At 35.9% G+C, this 18,057-nt stretch overlaps 3 protein-coding genes across 3 annotated transcripts; 2 read left to right on the top strand and 1 right to left on the bottom strand.

The window, feature by feature from the left end:
* The first annotated feature begins 1,702 nt into the window (after nucleotides 1-1,702).
* LOC146901692 (uncharacterized) lies at nucleotides 1,703-2,455 on the top strand. The gene has a single exon (XM_085737074.1). It carries the CDS (start codon nucleotides 1,703-1,705, stop codon nucleotides 2,453-2,455), a length of 753 nt encoding a protein of 250 aa, XP_085593200.1.
* A 520-nt stretch (nucleotides 2,456-2,975) lies between these two features.
* FRO8 (ferric reduction oxidase 8) lies at nucleotides 2,976-6,269 on the top strand. The gene is made up of 8 exons (XM_085739441.1): nucleotides 2,976-3,186; nucleotides 3,304-3,397; nucleotides 3,492-3,683; nucleotides 3,773-4,010; nucleotides 4,369-4,696; nucleotides 4,790-5,048; nucleotides 5,123-5,817; nucleotides 5,906-6,269. The coding sequence occupies exons 1-8, from the start codon at nucleotides 3,030-3,032 to the stop codon at nucleotides 6,085-6,087; spliced, it is 2,145 nt and encodes a 714-aa protein (XP_085595567.1). The 5' UTR covers nucleotides 2,976-3,029; the 3' UTR covers nucleotides 6,088-6,269.
* A 62-nt stretch (nucleotides 6,270-6,331) lies between these two features.
* On the bottom strand, nucleotides 6,332-8,954 carry LOC146901690 (Concanavalin A-like lectin protein kinase family protein). The gene has a single exon (XM_085739442.1). It carries the CDS (start codon nucleotides 8,717-8,719, stop codon nucleotides 6,734-6,736), a length of 1,986 nt encoding a protein of 661 aa, XP_085595568.1. The 5' UTR covers nucleotides 8,720-8,954; the 3' UTR covers nucleotides 6,332-6,733.
* Nucleotides 8,955-18,057: the final 9,103 nt, after the last annotated feature.

Raw genomic sequence — 18,057 nt, 5'->3', positions numbered from 1 at the left:
CCAACTGTGGCGCGGCCTAGGGTGGGGGATTTGTAATTCCGAAAATTATCTTTCTTGGAGAGGGGCAGCTTGACCAAGCCTTTTTCTGTCGATGAAATTAAGTCCGCGGTGTGGGACTGTGATAGCTTTAAGAGTCCGGGCCCTGATGGGATTAACTTTGGATAAGAATTTTTGGAACGAGTTGAAGGAGGATATAATGTGATTTGTTACAGAATTTCATAGGAATGGGAAGTTGTCGAAAGGTATAAATTCTACGTTCATTGCTTTAATACCTAAAGTTGAGAGTCCTCAATCTTTGAATGATTTTTGACCTATTTCACTGGTGGGAAGTCTCTATAAAATTTTGGCTAAAATTCTAGCAAACAGACTCAGACAGGTCATTGGGAGTGTAGTGTCAGAAGTCCAATCTGCATTCGTTAAAAATAGGCAAATTCTTGATGGAATTCTGATAGCTAATGAGGTTGTCGATGAAGCCCGAAAAACTAAGAAAGACCTCTTGTTGTTCAAAGTGGATTTTGAAAAGGCGTACGACTCGGTTGATTGGGGGTATCTTGATGAGGTAATGGGGAGTATGTCTTTTCTGGTTTTGTGGAGAAAGTGGATGAAAAAGTGTGTTTGTACCGCTACTGCATCAATTTTAGTGAATGGTAGCCCGACTGAGGAGTTTAATTTGGAGCGGGGTCTTCGGCAGGGTGACCCTTTATCCCCCTTTTTATTTTTGTTAGAAGCGGAAGGGTTGAATGTGTTGATGCAAAAAATGGTTGAAGTCGATATCTTTACGGGGTACTCTATGGGGGGGCGCTAATTCGGTGTCTGTGTCCCATCTTCAGTTTGCCGATGACACACTCCTCATTGGAAAGAAAAGCTGGGCTAATGTTCGTGCATTGAGGGCTAGTCTTGTGTTGTTCGAGGCTATGTCTGGCCTGAAAGTTAATTATCATAAAAGCTCTCTGGTAGGGGTCAACATTAATGACTCTTGGTTGACTGAAGCGGCTTCTGTTTTGGGTTGAAAATTGGGTAAAGTACCGTTCCTCTATTTGGGCCTTCCGATTGGGGGTGATCCTCGCCGGTTATTATTTTGGGAACCTGTTGTTAATCGAATTAAATCTAGATTGTCTGGATGGCATAGTCGGTTCCTTTCTTTTGGTGGTCGCCTAATCCTTCTAAAATCTGTTCTGACTGCTCTTCCTGTCTACGCACTTTCCTTTTTCAAAGCTCCGTCAGGTACAATTTCTTCCATTGAATCTCTGTTAAATAAAATTTTTTGGGGGGGAAGTGAGGATAATGGAAAAATTACTTGGATAGGTTGGAATTCTTTGTGTTTAAAAAAGGAGTATGGAGGGATGGGTGTTAGGAGGTTGAGAGAGTTTAATACTGCCCTGTTAGGAAAATGGTGTTGGAGATTGTTAGTTGATAAGGAAGGGTTGTGGCGTAAGGTGTTAGTGGCTAGGTATGGTGTGGAGGATGGAGGTTTGGAGGATGGGGGCCGGAGTTGTTCTTCATGGTGGAGGGAGATAGTGAGGATTAGAGATGGAATAGGTGAGGGTGGGGAGGGCTGGTTCTCGGATTGTGTTAGGAGGAGGGTGGGGGATGGATCCAAAACTGATTTTTGGCGTGACTGTTGGTGTGGTGATGTCCCGTTTGTGAGCGCTTTCGACGGTTATATGACTTAGCTGTCAATAAAGCAATCACGGTTAGGACTATGTTCTTGTTGGGGGTGGATGCTGGTGGTGAGGCGTGGCAGTGGCGCCGTCGTTTATGGGCGTGGGAGGAGGACCTGTTAGAGGAGTGTAGGGCTTTATTACTGACAGTTTCTTTGCAGGATTCATTGTCTGATAGATGGTTGTGGTTACCGGATCATGGAGGCGGGTATTCAGTCTGTGGTGTGTATGACTCGCTGACATCACAGGAACAGCCTCAGTTGCATCCATCTATGGAGTTAATTTGGCATAAACAGGTTCCTCTCAAAGTCTCTATTCTTGCTTGGCGGCTTCTGAGGGACCGTTTACCTACGAAACAAAATTTGGCAAACCGCGGTATCATTCCTATGGAGGGGCGGTTCTGTGTTACTGGTTGTGGGCATGTTGAAAATGTGAATCACTTGTTTTTGTCTTGCCCACATTTTGGTGCCTTGTGGCCATTGGTGAGGGATTGGCTGGGGGTTGATGGTGTTGACCCTCAGCATATTTCGGACCATTTTTTGCAGTTTATTCATTATGCAGGTTGCTCGAAATCTCGTAGATCTTTCTTCCATTTGATTTGGCTTCAATGTATTGCGGACTTATGGAATGACAGGAATGACAGGATCTTTAGAAATAAGCAGAGCTCTTTACCACAAATGTTAGACAAAGTAAAATCATCTTCATTGTGGTGGTTAAAAGCTAGTAATGTTGTTTTTAGCTTTGCTACTCATAATTGGTGGTCGAGCCCTTTGGTATGTATGGGTATCGACTAAAAACCTTGTAAATTTGACAGGACCTTGTTCTTTTTGTGATTGTTTAGCACTCCTTGTGCTATAACAATTACATTTGTGGTGGCAATATATTTCATTTTGGCTTGTTCAAAAAAAAAAGAACTTAAAAACAAATATTTTTATAATTTTTTGTTTTCAAAAATATTATTCATAAAAAGAAATGTAAAATATATATTTTAGATATTTTTTATATACATCAATTCAATTCATTTTAAGTAGAATTTTTTTTTTTTAATAATATAAACACAAACTAGTCAAATAAGGACATTCCTTTCCAAGAAAAAAAAAAAGTCAAGTAAGGACATAAAATTTTATCACACAAGTTTGGTGAATTATAGGAAATGCTTTTGTAAGTGATATGCACTGAACGGTAGTGGCGGTGTGGGGCTAGATTTGATCTTCTCACTTCCTAAATGGCAACCTATCTTTATTATAAGATTCCATTACAAAATTAATCAATACAAGATTCCATTATAAATACTCAAGATCTTAAGCATATTATAAATGAAGTAAGAAAAATTAGACCCTTCAGCGTGGCAAAGTATTCAAGTCAGAGATGGCAAGCTCCACTTTACTTGCAACTCTTAAACGGTTAATTATTTTCATATTTGCAGCTTGGATTTCTCTTTGGATTTTGAAGCCAACTCAAGTATGGACAAAAAAATGGAAACATGCAGAACAAAGCGCTAATAATACAATTTTTGGATACTATGGTACACTCCTAAACTAAAATCTCTATTGCATGTCATTTTTTCTAACTTTCTATAAATAAGTAAAATCATGAAACTTCAATAATTTCAGTCAAATGCTAAATAGTAAGTCTTCTGCAGGTCTAAACTTTGCTGTGTATACATTTCCAATAATTGCTATTGCTATAATTGGACTTCTTTTCTTGGACTCAAAAGCTGGATATCAAAGAAGCGGGTAACAATTATAACAATATCATTATCAAATATTTTTTAATTACTTGAATGGAAGATTCATTTCAAAATTTATTTCCTAAAATTATAAACTGCAGAAGTGGAAGGAGTTCAGGTTCATCAACTGTCTTCTCAAACCCACTAGTGGTGAACAGTGTAGTTGGAATCCTATCCAGTTTTGAAATACTGGTAGTTTTTCTTTTTATAGTCTTCTTGGCATGGACTTACTATGCACGTATTTCCAATGATTTCAAAAAGTTGATGCAAGACAAAACACTGAAATTGAACATGTAAGTGTTTCTGGATTTAGACATACTTTAAGTTGGATGATAGGAAAATTTTTATTTCACTAAATGCATGCATCATAATTTACTTTCAGATGGCAACTCAAGTTTCTTAGAATAGCAACAAGGTTTGGTTTGTTAGCAGAAGCTTGTTTGGCTTTGCTTCTTCTTCCAATTTTAAGAGGGTTGGCTGTATTTCGTATATTTGGTATTCAATTTGAAGCTTCAGTTAAGTATCACACATGGATTGGAACTGCTATGATACTTTTCGCTACAATACATGGCGCCAGCACTTTGTTTGTTTGGGGTGTCAGCCACCATATACAAAGTGAGGTGAGGTCTATTCCTTATTTGGATAAACAACTTAATTAAGCGCGTACATTAAAAGCATTTATCATATAAGTGCTTACTACAAATTATTTCTATATTAAAAACTAAAATAAAGTCAGAATGTATTCATATAAGCTATAAATAATTTTCATAAGATACCCTGAAGAGATTAACAGCTTATGAATATGTCAAGAGATAAGCTCAAATAAGTTAATACGAACTGGCCCTAACCATGTTTCTTTAGTTATTTTTAATCTGAATGCACTGTATTAGCTATCAGCTAAAATTTTCAAAATTAATTGTGTATGCACTTTCTGTTGTGCTTCTAGTAGTTAGTGATTAGCTCATATTTGTTAAACAGATTTGGAAGTGGCAAAAGACAGGACGTATATACCTTGCTGGGGAGATTACACTTGTTGCCGGCCTTGTTATCTTCGTTACCTCACTTCCCCAAATTAGAAGAAGAAAGTTTGAAATTTTTTACTACACACATCATTTGTATATAGTCTTTCTAGTATTTTTCATGTTTCATGCTGGGGATAAGCACTTCTATATGGTCTTCCCAGGAGTGTTCCTTTTTAGCCTTGACAAACTGTTGCGTATAATTCAATCAAGTCCAAAAACCTGCATGGTTTCAGCTAGAATTTTCCCCTGTGAAGCTGTGGAGCTAATTCTGCCTAAAGATCCAAGTACTAAATTTATGTACAGCTATCTCAAATTGAATTATATTTTGAGACAAAATTAATATTCCATTCAAACGGTGTATTTTCGATCATTTGCAGGGCTAAAGTATAACCCTACAAGTGTTATATATTTGAAGATACCAACTATATCTCATCTTCAATGGCATTCATTTAGTATAATATCAAGTTCCAAAGCTGATGAGAACATCATGTCTGTGATGATTAAATGTCAAGGGTGGTGGACCAATACTCTTTATGACATGATACAAACTGAATTAAACAAAGGTGCTGATAAAAGGAAAGGTATACCTGTTGCAATTGAAGGGCCCTATGGACCTGCTTCATTAGACTATTTAAAGTAAGCATAAACATTACATCTAATATACTACTTTTTATAAGATAAATGAGAATGGCGAAAAAATTTGTTTGCAGACATGACAGTGTGATTATGGTTGCTGGAGGTAGTGGAATAACTCCATTTCTGAGCATTTTGGCAGAAATTGATTCAATTACCAACAAAAATAAATTTCCATCAAGGATACAACTTGTACATGTCATTAAGAGGGCACAAGACGTTTGTCTGTTGCATTCAATCACACATCTGCTACTCAACCGATCAAGCGAAAAATTTCATTTGAAACTAAAATTGTTTGTAACACAAGAAACACAACTAAGCGTGGGAATTACGGAACTGCTAAATGAGTTCGTGAAAGTAAAAACACTGCAATTGGATAGTGTGAGTTCCAATTATTATGCAGCATATGGACCTGAAAGTCCAGTTTGGATGGCTGCTATTACTGGAGGTTGCTCCATCACTTTTCTTATTTTCCTAATCTGTTTCAACCATACTATAGTTCCATCTGAAAAGCATTCCAAATTGTCCAAAGAAAAGACTCCTTCTTGGATAGTGGATCTACTTCTGATAGCTGCTTTTGTCATAGCTTTATCTTGCAGCGCATTGATAGCAATTGTGTTGAGATGGAGAAGGTTGAAGAAAGGGATTCCTAAGAAAGGCGTTCCACAGACATCGCAGATGGAAATTAAACCCTTTGATCCAAGGTCAGCTGAAACTAAGAATGCCCTTGAAGAACATGAAGTTCATTTTGGAGGCAGGCCTAACTTTAAAGGTAATTCCATTGTCTCTTTCCTTGCATTTCTAAAAATATATATTGACTGAAAAATTGACAAACGAGTACATTTTTTTGATTTGAACAGATATATTAGGCAAATTCAAGAATGAAGCGTGTGGATCTGATATTGGAGTTTTGGTTTGTGGTCCTGAGAGCATGAAGGAATCAGTGGCATCTGCGTGTCAGCAAGAATCTGAGTGTTTGAAGTTAGGTGTAAAGAAAACAGAACCATGCTTCACTCTTCACTCTCTCAACTTCACACTTTAGTAGTCTAAATTTGGCCTAAATACCAATACAACTCTTGCTGTTCAGTGGTTTAGTACACCTTTGCCTTCACTCCCAAGTGTAGAATCATATATAATTACATGTAGTCATCACTCACCAGAGCACCACAAATAATGTAGTTCACATATGAATGTAATCAAAATCCTCCCCCTTTTATCCTTGAATGTGGTTTAAAAGTTTATAAATAACAAATCTTTATAGAAAACAGTCATCCAGACAAAAAGAATAATATTAAAGATCATTTATGGATTCTGGTTTAAACTGCTTCCAAATATGCAAAATACATATCATTCATCCAACAAAGGATAATGAACAATAATGGAAAGCAACTAAATCACATATCAGATACAAGTACCAAATTCCCAACATGGTCAGTGTATCTAATAGTCACATATATCAGATACAAGTACCAAATTCCCAACATGGTCAGTGTATCTAGTAGTACTTTTTGACTAAAACCACATAATCATTGTACCAGGTACTATACACACTACAAAAGACTTGATTAAAAGTGGAAGTAATCTAATAATCAAAATCTAAACAAATACAGGGAAAAATCCCAATTATCAAAACAATCCAGAAAAATCCAATCACAAAAAATATCAACTATATGTAGTGAAGTCACTAGTCAAGGAGAGGTGGATTGCAAAGGCACCTCCTCATCAGACTCCCTGCCGCCACCGCCGCCATTGTCATCACCACGAGCCAAATCAGACAACACTTTCCCCGGCGCCTCCGCAATATCCTCCCCAAGAAGAAGCGCAACAACTTCCTTCATGGTAGGCCTCCTATTCGGCTCAGGATGACAACAAGCCAACCCAAGCTTCAACACCATCTCCATATCACCCACATCATACTCACCCTTAATCCTACTATCCGCAGCTTCAACCACACACTCTTTTGCATACAACTCCCTCACCCAATCAATAAGCACAACCTCCTCCTCCACCACATCCGTCTCCAACGGTCTCCGACCACAAGCTACCTCCAACAGCACCACCCCAAAACTATACACATCACTCGCCGAAGTTGGTGCCGCAACTGTCGCTATCTCTGGCGCCAAATACCCTAAAGTCCCCACCACACGTGTAGTATTAGGAACTTGCCCATGTTGATAAAGCTTAGCCAAACCAAAATCTCCCAATCTTCCTCTCATATCACCATCCAACAAAATATTACTAGACTTAATATCCCTATGAATAACAACCTGGTCCCAACCATGATGAAGGTAGCTAAGCCCTTCTGCCACATCAACAAGAATCCTACGCCTTTGGTCCCATCCCAAAACTTTCTCAGGTTTATCAAAAACCCACTTGTTTAAACTTCCATTAGGCATATAATCATAAACCAACATCAATTCATTACCCTTTCTACACCATCCCCTCATTTGTACTAAATTCTTATGCTGAAGCCTCCCCATACTTGAAATCTCAGCCATAAATTCCCTTAACCCTTGTTTAGAATCATGATTAACACACTTAACTGCAACTAATGTTTTATTCATTAATGTACCTTTGTAAACTTTTCCAAACCCTCCAAAACCTAGAAGCTGCTCTCTCTGAAAACCCTTTGTAGCATTGCTTAATTCCTCATAAGAAAATCTATGAGGCCAATACTCCATTTCCCAATCTTCAACATCATCATCATCTTCTCTTCTTTTTCGCCGATGAAGATACAATATAAACATACTCGTGCAACACACAACAAAAACAAAACAACCAACTACAATCCCAGCAATAGCTCCACTGGAAAGCGAATTCGACGTTGATCCTCGCTTAAACACCGGTAAATTCGTCGTGTTCAACTCTTTCAAACTCCCTTCATTACTAAAACTCCATGCTAAAACTCTCTGTGCTTCAATCCAATTCGTTTTCGAAGCTGAAAAACCAAAGAACATTTCAGGAGCAACATAATCCACTATACTCGAATCTCTATACGTTAGAGTCGGTTTCAACGGCTTCGGAACACCAACCGGAGCAACAGTAACATTTATCTCCAACCTCTCGCCGTCAAATTCAATCCACGCTCGAATATTCTCCCCGGTGTTCATCTGCACCGGAACGAAGCTTCCGGTGGAATTAAAATAACCTGCAGGTGTTTGAATTTTGGATTCAATGTTATTCAAATCGATTCCGATGTGATTACTATCTTTATCGTTAAACTCAGGGTTTTGACCGGTGTCAAATTCAACGGCGATGAGAGGGAAAATTGAAGAAGAGTTAATCGCGTTTGTGAATAAACCGAAATATTGACTAGCGAGTGCGCCGGGAGGGGAAGTGGTGTTGCAGAGGACGAAAGCAAGACCGAAGCCGGGGCTGGTAGGGTTGTCTGGTAGAACGGAGAAGATGAAGGAAGTTGAGAAAGAAGTGATGTTTGATGAGGAAGGTGAAGGTTTGTGCATGGGGAGTTTTGTGGGGTGGAAGGCACGGCCGTAAGAGTATTGGTTGGAGTCGTTGGTCATGCGGATGACGGGTGGTTGGATATGGGCGTCGGGGATGAGAGTGAGGTTGGTGGTGGTGGTGAAGGAGTTATGGAGGAAGTTGAGGGATTGGATGGTGGGGATGAGGAGGTGGAGGAGGAGGAGGAAGAAGAAGTGGAAGAGTGAGAGGTCCATGCCGGAGAGTTGTTCGCCGGCGAGTGTAGGAGACAGAATGAGTTACATTTAAAAGGGTTAGTTGAATATTCAAATAGAAAGCTTGACTGTTATTTGGCTTTTTAGTGTGAATATGGTCCTTCTTCGCGCAATTGTAGAGACTAGTTTATGGAAGAATTGTAATGGATGTTTAACACGGCTGTATTTTCAGAAATGAATTCGAAGACAGAACCTTGTTTACATCAGACGAGATCATGGTTTCTTTTAAAATGGACCTATGAAATTTTGGGTTCATCTTGGACCAATCTCATATCAGCCACATATATAATGTTATTTAATTTGAATGGTCAGGATTACATATTGGCTACCTTCTATCTTGGTTGATTGTCCAACTATTTCCTATTTGTGATATTGGCCTTGCAAATTCATTAAATCTAATAATCAACCACCAACATTTAATTAATTTTATTTTTCTTCATCTTCTTCTCTTAATTTTTTTATCTTGTTCTTCATCTTCATCAAAATATACATAAACTTCATCAATTTCACAACCCAGAAATCATCTCACGGTTTTTTAGCTTCCTTTATTAAAAATAAAAACCCAAAAAATTATCAAGGACAAAGTTTTCTTAAATATCAAATCCAATTAAACAGAAATTAAATTGACTAGATTAATGACCAATTTCCCAAAATTTAATGTGACAAAATTCTCAAACACCCATTTCCCTCACCCATCTTCCTCATCTCTCTCATGTTTTGTTCAGGGACTAAGTTACACCATATTGATAAAAGGAAAACGAGAGAGAAGCAAACGTGGGAGCTGGGTAGTGCTCGTGGTGGTGACGGTTCTGGACAGTCGCTGGTGTGGTGGATGGATGACGCGGGTAAAGGCTGATATGGTCGCCGGCGAGGGGTAGCGCGAGGTGAGAGAACGGAGTTGCAGCAAGGAAAGTGAGAGTATTGTTGGCCGGCGTAACGGCGACGATGGTGTAAATTCTTTCTTTCTATTGTGTTGCTTGCCTTGTTGCTGTTGTTTTAACACTTTTGCTGGGTTTGAAAGCAAGTTCTAGTGTTGCTCATTTTATTGGTGGTGATGGTGAAAAATGGTGGTGGTTAAAATTGGTGGAAGTTCGTGTGGTTTAAAGATGATGATGAATATAAAAAGTGGTGTGTCCTTGAAGGGTAAGAAAGGTATTTTACCATTGTGAGGTTTATTATAATTTACCATATATGTGGGGTAATTATATAATTAAACATGTTACGTGATCAACCCATTATAGCAGGTATTTTTCATGGGTCCAGTCTGAACCAAAAGAATGATGGGTTCAGCCTAAACGGCACCCGAGATCATTTCCAAATGTTCTTCGGTACAGGTTGATTTTTTTTGGTGGTGACTTTTTTTATTTTGTGGTGGGGTAATGGTTGATTATTATTATTGAAAGTGTAGTGGATAGCATTTGTTTGTGTTTTTTTTTTTATCTAAAAAATATTTTTTTTAAGTCCACTTGCTTGTTTGAATTCGTTGACTTATCTTCACAATTACTTTCGCCTATTACTAGAGTTATTGTGCCTTTTCTAGTTTCTACAAGAGAATGGTTACGTGAATAATCTTGTCTTATGGATAATATACAAATTATCTAAGATTAATTTTGCTTGCTTGCTTGTTGCTTAGTGGTTTTTAGTTTTGTAGTTTTTCCCCTTGGCGGAGTAAACTTTTAAGAATAAAAAAAGTGCAATACTCTCTTTCTAACACATTTTTTAATATTTACTCTAATATTGGATGAAATAAATATGAATCTCAAACTTTTAAACAGATACCACATAAAATGGTGGGATTCACATTGATTTTACTCAATGATAGATATAATATTAGAGTGAAAAAAGAAATTATTTCTACATTCCTCAAATTTTAATATATATGAGTTGTATTCCAAAATCTACTTGAAATTAGGGCATACTTAATTCAACTTATTTGGTTAAGGGATTAAATGAGTTGATATGTTAAAGTCTAGAGTTCAAGTTTTGACAGAGAAAATAAAAATACTAACATAACAATGTAAGTGACTCGGTCGCTCATGGTGTGCAAGTTTGGTTAAGGGTTTGATTATGACAATATATGGTGTTTATGATTTACTGCACACACATAAAAACTCACTTTCATTCTGATCATTTTCTTCCCTTTGCCACGCCTCTTTCTCCATCATCTTTTTTTTAGGCAAAATGTTAAGTGCACTTAAAAGATACACAGACCAGAGAAGTTCATATAAGAGTACTTCAAATGCAAGGAAGAGGGAATAGAGACTAAGATAAAAGACTTGAGCACCTTTGACAAAAATGCATCACGTGATAGTCATCTAACTGCATTCTCATTTGCAGCATCCTTGTAGGAGTCCCAATCCAAGGACTGAAATTAAAAATCCTAAAATAACAAATATCATTGGCAAGAGTCAACATTGACAATTTGACATCTAGATTCAAGAAAAGCATGCATATAAAAAAAAATTCATAGCTAGACTTTGTAAAAGAGAAATGATGTTTTGACAACCACTTTTTGACAACTTTTGTACAACTTTCTCTCTCATACTCACATGATGTTGTTATCCTCTCTCTTCCTTTTTCTCTCTCCATTGTTTTTGACCAATTAGAAGTGAGAAAAACAAAGTTGTCAACAAAGTTGTCATCAAATGGATGTCAAAATATCATTACTCTTTGTAAAAACATTCAAGAAGCAAAGTTAAAAGTCAAAAGCTTCATTTGTCAAATCAAATCCTATCTTGATTATTAGAATAGAATAAAAGTTCAATGTTTGTCAAAAATTTGATCTCAAATAAGTATAATATTTATAAATAAAGAACACTTAACATCAAGTTAAATGAACATTTAAAAATGAACATCCTTGATGCCACGATTCGTATTAAAAAAAAAACTGATCAAGGCAAAGCTCTAAAGCTGGAATAAAATGATCATCAAGTTTGACATCATCATCATCATATCCAAACTTTCTTTGCATAGTCCATGGTATCTCAGGATCCTCAATTTTTAAAAGACCAGCGAAAAAAATATTGGAATCCCGCCAAAGTAAGTCCACATTCATTCACACCTTCAGGATAGTTTCTCCGCAAAGCTTCCCTAGAATCTGAATTTGAGATCTTGGCAATGGACCTTTGAGATATTTGATCTGTAGATAGTTTTGTTAGATGTTTCACAAATCATATGCAAGATAACATACAATGAAATAAGCTAATAATTATAATAATAATAATAATCAAGCTAGCCTGATTATAATATTTGGATAAAAAATGAGCCACAATTTTGATGTATAACCTGAAAATCATTCCGTTCAATGTCACTAACAAGATCTTCGACACTTAAAGTGTTTAAATCTTTAGCTTCCTCAATGGCAGTCATCTTTGGTCTCCATCTAGCAGGCAGACTTCTGAATATCTTGCTTACATGATCAGAAGCAACATAACTCTTCTTCAGTATTTGTAGTCCAGAGACTAAGGTTTGAAACCTTGAGTACATCTCCTCAATAGTTTCATCATCCTTCATCTTGAACAACTCATACTGATGAACCAGCATAAGAGCTTTTGCTTCTTTGACCTTCTTGCTACCTTCATAGTTTGAACAAAGAGAAGCAAACATAGCTTTAGCAGTGGACTTGTCACTCATCTTCATGTACTATACTTTAGGAATAGTAGTGACAAGTGCTCCTCTGATAATATGATGCTTCTTGTAGAGTTTCTTCTGAACAGGAGTATGTTTCTTGTAGAGTTTCCGTTGAACTTAGGGCTCTTTCCTACGCTGGATTTCTTGTTGTTGTCATAATCATATGCAACAGTAGTATGGTCAGGCCCAGATCCAGAACCAGATGGTCCACTAGACATGTTTTTCTCAGATCTTGAACTGTTACACTGTTAGGTGTTATCAACAGAACCAAGGCTCTAGATACCAATTGAAGGTGAGAAAAACACAAGAAGGGGGGTTGAATTGTGTTTTTGAAAAATTCTTCGTTTCTCCTAAAAACTGAACACACTGGTCAGAAGCTAAGTGAGACAGCTTCTGAAGTGATAAACAGATTCTAAATGCAGCGGAATAAAACAGAGAGAGAGAGAGAGAGAAGAAGAAGAAGAAAGACACAAAGCAATTATACTGGTTCCTTCCATAATCCGAAAGTAGTCCAGTCCCCCTTGCACTTCCAAGGAGATTTCACTAGAATGTAATATCTGATTACAATTGCTCAAGCACATATCAAGAGACTTCCTTTGCTCAAGCGCACTTTGCAAGAGTCTTCCTATGCTCAAGAACACAATCAAGAGACTTCTATGCTCAAGCACAACTACAAGAGACTTCTAAACAAACAAGATTACAAAGAATAATGTTTGAGGATGAACACTTGATATACAATCAGAGGTGCTCAGATACAGACTCTAAGACTTAAGAATTTCTAAGATAAGAACTTGAAAACAGAAATTCTAAGTGACTTTGATAGCAGAACAATTTCAGCAGAGGTTTGACGCTTGTAAATTGTAGTAGAGTCGTATGCCAATCTCTAAGTCTTCACTCCTTTATATAAAGGTGTGAAAGAGACGTTGTGAAATTGTCAGCACATCAAAAGAGTCGTTGTTGAAGCTTGATCTTTTACCAATGATCTTTTGCCTGATTTGGTTGTTGTCCTATGAAGAACCAATTTGAAATCCATTCTCATTGCGAAGGAACATCTTTGCAGGCGTAGCCATATTCTTGAGCTGTTTTCTTGTCTTGTAGCGTGAGCACAAAACAGAGTAGTGGAGAAGGTGGTTGTACAGTTCGTACAAAGTACAATGTCAACGCTTACGTCCATTTTGCAAGCACATGCCTTCAAACACCTTTGAAATGACCGTTGCAAAGTTCCACTAGTCTTCTGCTGTCTTTAGATGAATTTCGATCCATGAAACAACTCTTGAATCCTTGAATTTTGCAAATTCAGTTGATCTATAGCTTCTGGTGAAATGGCTTCTGATGAGGCAGCTTCTGATGATATAGCTTCTGATGATATAGCTTCTGATGACGTGGCGCTTCAGGACTTCTAGTCTTCATGAGCACTAGTCTTCAGGAGCACTTTGACTACAGTAGAGCTTTAGTCTTCAGGAGCACTAGTCTTCAGGAGCACTTTGACTTCAGTAGCGCTTTAGTCTTCAGGAGCATTATTCCTTCAGGAGCGCTTTAGTCTTCAGGAGCACTTTGCCTTCAGGAGCATCTAAGCTTCAATTTCGTTGATTTCTTTTGCTCTTTATTTGCTCATTCAGAACCTTTGTATGATATCAATTTTTAACTATTGTCCTGTACACTTGAACAAATATTAGCTAGTCAAATTTACAATTTTTTAATACCTTGTTATCATCAAAACTCTTTAAGGTTCATTGTTAAACACATTTTGTTCCAACAGATATGAATATATATATATATATATATATATATATATATATATATATATATATATATATATATCTGTTTTTTTCCATTATCATTTAAAAAGTGTAACAAACTAGATGAATATATTTATACTTACTTTTTCATTATCCCAATTATACCCTTAAACAAATTTTTCTATAATAAAGATCGTTGTTGGAGTCATTAAAAAAAAGAATTTAGATTATATTTTTTGTTATATTGTTGGTGTCATTGCAATAAATAATCATGATTAGTTTGGTTTGTTATAACTTGAAAGCAACAAACATTTATATTTTTTGTTTTAATCCAAATCAAAATTTCATAAAAAAAACACCGTTAATAATTTTCAAACGTTAACGCAATAAAAAAAGCGGAAAGACATGCACGTGAGTGCCCGTCTTTTCGTTAGTTAATTAATATATAAAATCTTTGAAAAACAAGGCATTTTATCGGTTTGCCCAAGATATTTGGAATGAGTAAGAGGAGTATATGTTTATGACAATCCATATATGTTTGAAGTTAATTCAAGGAATATAAAAAGAAGAGCGTTGCTATATAACGCGACAACGATTTCCCGAATACTTCCCGAGAGCTCCATCACCGTTAGATCTTCACTTTAGCATAATGTAGGAGCGGTTGTAGAATTCATGAGTGGGTCCTGTTCTTTGATATATTTTCTTTTTACGTAACCATTTGCCATTTTGCCTCCTCTACTTCATCCTTATCCCGACATGTTTTCCCACGAAATTTTCCCGAATACTATTTTTACATGTATTCCTTTCATCCATGTAACTTTTTTTTTTTTTTTTTATCAATTTTCCTCTATATAGCTACTACTATTAAATAGAGACAGTAAAAAACAAAACACATGCATAGTTGAAATACTTATTTGGTACGTGGCTTCACAAATGTTGAAATATGGAGTAATCTTTGCATGTGATGACAACTGCCATGAAAATAACATAAAGTTCAAGTGATACACTTAAGAGAGTTTAAATTAACAAAATAATGGAAGTTGGTGATTGCATATACAAGTTTAGAGGTCCTCTCAATAAAAGTTTACAACATTCGTGAACTATTCGGGATAGATTATGTCGGAATGTTAAGCATTTCTCATAATATAATAATAAAATACTGCAAGTTGGTGTGCTACAGTGCTTGTACAGGTTCGTGAAATTTCGTGATAAGTTCTTTCGCGATTTCTCTGCTCAAAAGAAGAATTGATTTGCAAGGTATTAATTATTTATTCTTCAAAAATAAGGTATTAACTATTTCATTTATTTTCCCTCAAAAAAAAACTATTTCATTTATTTTATGTGTCAAAAAATATTTTATTTATTTATTTTGAAAAGCAGTATTTTATTTATTTAATTTTCTACGGAATATACTTTATATTTTAAGTTAAAGAATTTATAATTTGTAAGGTATTCTCAATATTTTGTTTTATTATTAATATTTTGAATTTTAAATTAAGGAATATAAAAAGAATATTCTGTAAAGATAATAGTTTATCCATTTATCCATATATACACTGGACAACGTCTTGAAATGTGGGGTAACTTTGAATATGATGAATAATCTAGGAAGCATGTGACATTGTGAGGTGTGTTCTGAGACAGAAGCATATGAAACCGATCGAGTCAGCATGTACTAAATCATCAAACAACACGCGTCACAAGTAGATGAGACTAAGACAAAAGAAATCCCACACTCATACATGCGTGGAGTTATGTCTATGCTAGTGACCGGTAATGCACCACCATGCATGAGATGACAGAGACTTAGAACATGGTCTAAGAAGGATCAGGATTCAGGATGTCTGGTCCATTGGGCCAAAGGGTGCTGAAATGAGTGGTAATGCATGTAATGTCTTAGTTAGTAACACTGTTTTGAGTTAGTTAACTATCAGTTGTTGTACCCAACATATATAGATTCGCAATGACACACTTATGTCTTCAACTTTAAGTTATACTCCACGCAATTTGTGTGGTTATAGCAATTAGGAAAAAAGATGGTAAGAGACATGAAACATGGTAGTGTTTAAGGTGGGTGTTAATTTGATGTTAATATTTCAACTTTGATGATTGATCACCTCATGACATAATTGGAACTCACTGTTTTCTTTTGCCATATTCTAATGGAAGTCAGGACAACCTAGAGTCTAAAGATGGTAGGACATTCTAAATCTAGATGTTTCCTTCGTTTATTGCATAAGTAAACAACTATTATGATCAGACTGGATCATATAAATAAGTTTGGTCGGCTAAAAATTCAAAACTGATTGACCTATTAGGCTATTACTTACCACATACTATTTTTAAATATCGTCTAGCGTTTTTTAAAGCTTGATATTAGGATCACAATCCCTCTCTCTCTCTATATATAGAGAGAGTGTTTTAGACAGCATGATGATATACATTGCCTATATGGTATATATATTGACACGTTTCTAAGCACAGTACCAGTAGAAAATGGCTCGATCGACATGAATATACACCCTCCGGTCACTATTATAAGCAAAAAACCACATTTTAGATTCATTCATTAAATGATGTATGTGGTCTTTATTATAAACCACATACATCATTTAATGAATGAATCTAAAATGTGGTTTTTTGCTTATAATAGTGACCGGAGGGTGTATATTATAAAGAATCTGTTGTTTGATGTTATAAAGAATCTTTTGTGAGTCATAGGTTTCATGATGTTTGCGGTCACAATTGAATTGCGACTGTACATGTTTTTGGATCCTGAGACTTGAGAGAATAGTAATGGTGAAAAAGATCAAAGTACAAACATTAAAAAGTTAGCGTATAGAGATTGAGAAATGACTTAATTACACTTTTGGCTCCCTAAGTTTCCTAAAGTTATGATTTTAACTCTCTAAAAAAAACAACTCTTTCAAGGTCCCCTAAATTTACTTTTCTGTTGCAATTTTGGCCCCCTAGGCCAATTTTGACCCAGTCAACGCTAACGTGGACGTATTTTTATATTTTTTAATATTTTTTTTATTTTGTAATTAAAAAAAAAAATTTAAATATTTTTTTATTTTGTAATAAAAAAAATTAAAATTATTTTTTTTATTTTTGTAATTAAAAAAACTTTTTTATCAATTTTTTTAATACAAAAATATATTTTTTTAAATTAAAAAAAAATTACACACGTGTCCGTTGACTGGGTCAAAATTGACGTGGGGGGCCAAAATTGCAACAGAAAGTAAACTTATGGGGCCTGAAAAGAGTTGTTTTTTTAGGGGGCAAAAATCGCAACTTTGGGAAACTTAGGGGGTCGTGTAATTAAACCTAGAGAAATACTATCATATCAGTGGCGTAGCTAGGACCCTGGAGTAAGGGGTGCGGAAATTTTTTTTCATAAAGAAAATTTAGGATAAGAAGACTAAGGGGGATGTATTGGATTAGGATTCTTAGGGATTTTAAAAGACTTTTTAATTATGAAAAAGTCTTGTGGTATTCAATTAAGACTATTTGCAATTTAAAAAAAGTCTTGTGGTATTCAATCAAGATTCTTTGTCATTTTAAAAAAGTCTTGAGGTATTCAATCAAGACTTTTCATCACTTAAAAAAAGTCTCATGGTATTCAAAATCATTCAAATTTCAAAGGATTGTTTAATAAATTAGATTTTGATGGATTTTGTGAGATTGTCTAGTGAAATTTTAACCAAAAAAAGTCTTTCATGAAGACATAAGAATTCTTGGGATTGTTTTTCTTTAAAAGTTTTTACTATCTCTTTTTTATCCCTTCTTCCTTCTCTCTTCTCCCTTCCCTCTCTCCTCTCTTTTCTCCCTCCTCTCTCTCTCCCTTCTCTCTTCGTCTCTCTCTCTTCTCCCTTCTCTCTCTCTATCTCTCTCTCTCCTCTCTTTTCTCCCCTCTCTCTCTCCCTTCTCTCTCTCTCTCTCTCTCTCTCT

The sequence above is a fragment of the Medicago sativa genome, chromosome 8, assembly GCF_051527215.1.
Source record: "Medicago sativa cultivar Bolivia chromosome 8, Bolivia_mono, whole genome shotgun sequence".
In the NCBI taxonomy this organism is placed as follows: Eukaryota; Viridiplantae; Streptophyta; class Magnoliopsida; order Fabales; family Fabaceae; genus Medicago; species Medicago sativa.
Note: the sequence above shows the minus strand (reverse complement) of the source record. Positions and strands in the feature narration are given on the sequence as shown.

What these genes read in the sequence shown, in the direction of transcription:
- LOC146901692 (XM_085737074.1), top strand. Translation starts at nt 1,703, where the DNA reads ATGTTCTTGTTGGGGGTGGATGCTGGTGGTGAGGCGTGGCAGTGGCGC.
- FRO8 (XM_085739441.1), top strand. Translation starts at nt 3,030, where the DNA reads ATGGCAAGCTCCACTTTACTTGCAACTCTTAAACGGTTAATTATTTTC. An exon ending in GCTTCATTAGACTATTTAAA is followed by an intron (nt 5,049 to 5,122) that starts GTAAGCATAAAC and finishes ATTTGTTTGCAG; the next exon opens with ACATGACAGTGTGATTATGG. An exon ending in AGGCAGGCCTAACTTTAAAG is followed by an intron (nt 5,818 to 5,905) that starts GTAATTCCATTG and finishes TGATTTGAACAG; the next exon opens with ATATATTAGGCAAATTCAAG.
- LOC146901690 (XM_085739442.1), bottom strand. Translation starts at nt 8,719, where the DNA reads ATGGACCTCTCACTCTTCCACTTCTTCTTCCTCCTCCTCCTCCACCTC.